The sequence below is a fragment of the Delphinus delphis genome, chromosome 12 (assembly GCF_949987515.2).
Source record: "Delphinus delphis chromosome 12, mDelDel1.2, whole genome shotgun sequence".
Lineage (NCBI taxonomy): Eukaryota > Metazoa > Chordata > Mammalia > Artiodactyla > Delphinidae > Delphinus > Delphinus delphis.
Window position 1 is genome coordinate 64234319 of NC_082694.2, and position 6000 is coordinate 64240318.

A 6000-nucleotide genomic window follows, 5' to 3' on the forward strand; every position below is an offset into this window, starting at 1 on the left:
GTTGCCTGTAGTAGTCTCTTAGGATGCTTTGTATTTCTGCGGTGTCTGTTGTAACTTCTCCTTTTTCATTTCTAATTTTATTGATTTGAGTCCTCTCCCTCTCTTTCTTAATGAGTCTGGCTAATGGTTTACCAATTTTGTTTATCTTCTCAAAGAACCAGCTTTTAGTTTTATTGAGCTTTGCTATTGTTTTCTTTGTTTCTATTTCATTTATTTCTGCTCTGATCTTTATGATTTCTTTCCTTCTACTAACTTTGGGTTTTGCTTGTTCTTCTTTCTCTAGTTCCTTTAGGTGTAAGGTTGGATTGTTTATTTGAGATTTTTCTTGTTTCTTGAGGTAGGCTTGTATTGCTGTAAACTTCCCTCTTAGAACTGCTTTTGCTGCATCCCATAGGTTTTGGATCGTCGTGTTTTCATTGTCATTTGTCTCTAGGTATTTTCTGATTTCATCTTTGATTTCTTCAGTGATCTCTTGGTTATTTAATAATGTATTGTTTAACCTCCAATATGTTTGTGTTTTTTACGTTTTTTCCCTGTAATTGATTTCTAATCTCATAGTGTTGTGGCCAGAAAAGATGCTTGATATGATTTCAATTTTCTTAATTTTACTGAAGCTTGATTTGTGACCCAAGATGTGATATATCCTGGAGAATGTTCTGTGTGCACTTGAGAAGAAAGTGTAATCTGCTGTTTTTGGATGGAATGTCCTATAAATATCAATTAAATCTATCTGGTCTATTGTGTCATTAAAAGCTTGTGTTTCCTTATTAATTTTCTGTCTGGATGATCTGTCCATTGGTGTAAGTGAGGTGTTAAAGTCCCCCACTATTATTGTGTTACTGTCGATATCCTCTTTTATAGCTGTTAGCAGTTGTCTTATGTACTGAGGTGCTCCTATGTTGGGCACATATATATTTATAATTGTTATATCTTCTTGGATTGATCCCTTGATCATTATGTAGTGTCCTTCCTTGTCTCTTGTAACATTCTCTTTTTTATTATTATTATTTTTTGCGGTACACGGGCCTCTCACTGTTGTGGCCTCTCCTGTTGCAGAGCACAGGCTCCGGACGCGCAGGCCCAGTGGCCATGGCTCACAGGCCCAGCCGCTCCGTGGCATGTGGGATCCTCCCGGACCAGGGCATGAACCCGCGTCCCCTGCAACAGCAGGCAGACTCTCAACCACTGCGCCACCAGGGAAGCCCTGTCTCTTGTTATTCTTATTTTAAAGTCTATGTTATCTGATATGAGTATTGCTACTCCAGCTCTCTTTTGATTTCCATTTGCATGGAATATCTTTTCCCATCCCCTCACTTTCAGTCTCTATGTGTCCCTAGGTATGAAGTGGCTCTCTTGTAGACAGCATATATATGGGTTTTGTTTTTGTATCCATTCAGCAGGCCTGTGTGTTTTGGTTGGAGCATTTAATCCATTCACGCTTAAGGTAATTATCAATATGTATGTTCCTATGACCATTTTCTTAATTATTATGGGTTTGTTTTTGTAGGTCCTTTTCTTCTCTGTGTTTCCCACTTAGAGAAGTTCCTTTAGCATTTGTTGTAGAGCTGGTTTGGTGGTGCTGAATTCTCTTAGCTTTTGCTTGTCTGTAAAGCTTTTGATTTCTCTGTCGAATCTGAATGAGATCCTTGCTGGGTAGAGTAATCTTGGTTGTAGGTTTTTCCCTTTCATCAATCATGCCACTCACTTCTGGCTTGTAGAGTTTCTACCGAGAAATCAGCTGTTAACGTTATGGGAGTTCCCTTGTATGTTATTTGTTATTTTTCCCTTGTTGCTTTCAATAATTTTTGTCTTTAATTTTTGTCAATTTGATTACTATGTGTCTCGGCGTGTTTCTCCTTGGGTTTATACTGCCTGGGACTCTCTGCGCTTTCTGAACTTGGGTGGCTATTTCCTTTCCCATGTTAGGGAAGTTTTTGACTATAATCTCTTCAAATATTTTCTCAGGTCCTTTCTCTCTCTCTTCTCCTTCTGGGACCCCTATAATGCGAATGTTGTTCTGTTTATTGTTGTCCCAGAGGTCTCTTAGGCTATCATCATTTCTTTTCATTCTTTTTTCTTTATTCTGTTCTGTGGCAGTGAATTCCACCTGTCTCCCAGATCACTTATCCATTCTTCTGCCTCAGTTATTCTGCTATTGATTGCTTCTAGTGTATTTTTCATTTCAGTTATTGTATTGTTTATCTCTGTTTGTTTGTTCTTTAATTCTTCTAGGTCTTTGTTAAACATTTCTTGCGTCTTCTCCATCTTTGCCTCCATTCTTTATCCAAGGTCCTGGATCATCTTCACTATCATTATTTTGAATTCTTTTTCTGGAATGTTGCCTATCTCCACTTCATTTACTTGTTTTTCTGGGGTTTTATCTCGTTCCTTCATCTGTTACATAGCCCTCTGCCCTTTCACCTTGTCTATCTTTCTGTGAATGTCGTTTTTGTTCCACAGGCTGCAGGACTGTAGTTCTTCTTGCTTCTTCTGTCTGCCCTCTGGTGGATGAGGCTGTCTAAGCGGCTTGTGCAAGTTTCCTGATGCGAGGGACTGGTGATGGGTAGAGCTGGCTGGTGCTCTGGTAGGCAGAGCTCAGTAAAACTTTAATCCTCTTGTCTGCTGATGGGTGAGGCTGGGTTCCCTCCCTGTTGGTTGTTTGGCCTGAGGCGACCTAATACTGGAGACTACCCGGCTCTTTGGTGGGTCTAAAGGTGGTGGACTCTGGGAAGGCTCATGCCAAGGAGTACTTCCCAGAACTTCTGCTGCCAGTGTCCTTGTCCTCACGGTGCGCCACAGCCACCCCCCACCTCTGCAGGAGAACCTTCAACACTAGCAGTAGGTCTGGTTCAGTCTCCCATGGGGTAATTGCTCCTTCCCCTGGGTCCCAATGCACACACTACTTTGTGTGCGCCCTCTGTTTCCCCCAGTCCTGTCAAAGTCCTGCAATCAAATCCCGCTAGCCTTCAAAGTGATTCTCTAGGAATTCCTCCTCCTGTTGCCAGACCCCCTGGTTGGGAAGCCTGAGGTGGGGCTCAGAACCTTCATTTCAGTGCGTGGACTTCTGTGGATATTTATTCTCCAGTTTGTGAGTCACCCACCAGCAGTTATGGGCTTTGATTTTATTGTGATTGCGTCCTTCCTACCATCTCATTGTGGCTTCTCCTTTGTCTTTGGATGTGGGCTATCTTTTTTGGTGAGTTCCAGTGTCTTCCTGTCGATGCCTGTTCAGCAGTTAGCTGTGATTCTGGTGCTCTCGCAAGAGGGAGTGAGCGCACGTCTCTCTACTCCACCATCTTGAACCAATCACTACGTCTGCGTCTTTATTCCTGTCTTGTCCCTACATTCTTCAGAACTTGTTTTTTTTTTAGATTCCATATATATGTGTTAGCATACGGTATTTGTTTTTCTCTTTCTGACTTACTTCACTCTGTATGACAGAATCTAGGTCCATCCACCTCACTACAAATAACTCAGTTTCTTTTATGGCTGAGTAATATTCCATTGTATATATGTGCCACATCTTCTTTATCCATTCATCTGTTGATGGACACTTAGGTTGCTTCCATGTCCTGGCTATTGTAAATAGAGCTGCAATGAACATTGTGGGGTACATGTCTCTTCTTGCATTGTGGTTTTCTCAGGGTATATGCCCAGTAGTGGGATTGCTGGGTCGTATGGTAGGTCTATTTTTAGTTTTTTAAGGAACCTCCATACTGTTCCCCATAGTGGCTGTATCAATTTACATTCCCACCAACAGTGCAAGAGGGTTCCCTGTTCTCCACACCCTCTCCAGCATTTATTTAAACAATGAATGTTGCCCAGCATCAAGCCATCAGCCACTGTAGCTGCCCCAGTGTTGTGCCCTGAGGGGATTTTAGGATGGAGAAAAACAGAATACTGGCCCTAGATAGTTAAGATGCTTCTCAAACAAAAAATTCCAATAAGCCCAGACTCTTGCATCTTCCCATACATAGAAAAGCACTAAAATCATTATCTTGAGATGTCTGGTTTTTGTGATTAGCAGTAATCTTTTGATGTTTGACTACATTTTTTTTTTTTTTCCAGCAAAAACTCCTCTATATCCTGGCTCCTTCCTTACCTCTTTGGAACTGTCCCTCAGAGCTATCTGAGAGGCTGTCTCCTGGGCTATAGTCCTCAGCAAGTTCCCTAAATAAAACATAACTCTCAACTTTAGGTCAACTGTGTTTCTGTTGTTGTTGTTGTTGTTTTTATACCCAATGACTATCAAGTAAGATATGATGCTCCGCTTCCCAGGAGCCCTGCCCTTGTCATGGTCGTGAGTCAGTGTCCCTGCTTTAGACCTGGAGCCTGCTGAGGTATGCTCCTGTGTTCTCATCCAGGTCTCAGGGCTAGGGTGAGATTGGCACTCACATCATCTATCCTCACAGGGACTGCAAACAGAGCCAGTGGTCCCATGGCCCAAAAGGTTCTGGAACAAGCAGAGTAAAGTTGGAAGGAAGTTGGAATCAGGATCCTCTGACCTTTAATCTAGGAATTCATAGTGTAGAGAAAAATATGCTATTTCTTCAAAATGTGTTAGAATTTATTTAAATTTAGAACAGGGTTTCTCAACCTCCGCACTCCTGACATGTTGATAATTCCTTGTCATGGGGCTGTCCTGTGCATTGTAGGATGTTTAGCAGAATCTCTGGCCTGTACCCCCTAGATGCCAATAGCATGCCCCTCCCAGATGCAACAATCAAAACTTCTCCAGACATTGCCAAATATCCCCTAAAAGGTAAAAATGCCCCAGTTGAGAATCATTGATTTAGAATATCAAAACATTTGTGGCATTAGCTTATTTTCACAACTTACATATTATAGCTGCGAGTATATGGACTTCAGAATCCAACATATCTGGAATCAAATCCTGGCCCACACATTACTAGCTGTGTCACCTGGAGAAAGTAACTTAACATCTCTGCTCCTCAATTTTCTCACCTGTAAAATGGAGCAATAACTGGGCTGTTCTCATAGAGATGTTGTGAGGATTAATAAGACAAACCTCTTAATAGGTGAGATAAATATCAGCTAGCGCACTCCCCAGCCCCCTTTTGTACTGCTCTAATACCTGATATTTATGGATTTAGTCTCATGTCAGGGCTGCCTCTGGTCTTTGAGTTAGTGTGGGAACTAAGAACCCCCGAAGTCCAAGTACCAGGGTTCAAACTCCAGGTGCAGTCTGGAATGCACTGCTAAACCTCTGAAACCACAGTTTTTCATCTATTTTTAAAGAGAGAGATAATGAAAGACTCTTCCTTGCAGGGCTGTTGTGGGAATGAAATGACATATTCAGAGGCTGAGCTTATTAACCATTATTAGGTGCTGCAAGGCTGCACGTGAATGCAGGGAAAAGCAAAGAGAGATGTTTTATAAAATTCTAAGAAAATCCTAGTTTTTCTCAACCTTCCTCCCCTACTGCTGCCCCACCTCACCCCACCCGACGCTGGGTAAATTTTCTGGAACCCCAAAGCCCTCATACCTCATCTTGTGAACACCTAAGGGGTCATAGAAGTTCCTCCTGGCTACCTCTTGGGGATCCTCTTCCTGTTCCTGGAGGCTCTCCTCAGTCTCCCTGGGCTGTGCTGTTCCCAGGTCCACTCCGACGACCCCCAGGCTCTTACTGTGGTGAAGCCAGACTTTTCTTCATGCCATGATCATGCTGAAGTGGACGCAACGCTCTTCCAGGCGTTGCAGTCTGTCATTTGGCCACAGATTCTCTGCCGAGTCTCAATTACCTCACCTGCAAAACGGGGCAATTCAAGTACCCTCTTCTCCAGGAAGCCTCACCTCTTTCAGGAATGCTCCTCATTCCTGCTATGCTGGGCATTTCTCTAACCCTGTAATTCTACCTCCCTTTAAAATAAACCCGTTTCCTTTTCTAAACCATGAACTCCCTCAAGTCAAGGACCATGTCCTATTCATATTTATATCCCATAATGTAATTCCTGCCACAAGGCAGATCCTCAATAAACG

At 42.5% G+C, this 6000-nt stretch overlaps 1 protein-coding gene across 1 annotated transcript in view; it reads right to left on the bottom strand.

The window, feature by feature from the left end:
• LTBP1 (latent transforming growth factor beta binding protein 1) overlaps positions 1-5608 on the bottom strand; it is a 461631-nt gene extending 456023 nt beyond the window's left edge. Inside the window, exon 1 of the mRNA XM_060026845.1 lies at positions 5507-5608. Within this exon, the coding sequence (XP_059882828.1) occupies positions 5507-5511 (5 nt within the window). The 5' untranslated portion in view covers positions 5512-5608. The remainder of the gene's footprint in view (positions 1-5506) is intronic.
• Between the last annotated feature and the right edge of the window lie 392 nt (positions 5609-6000).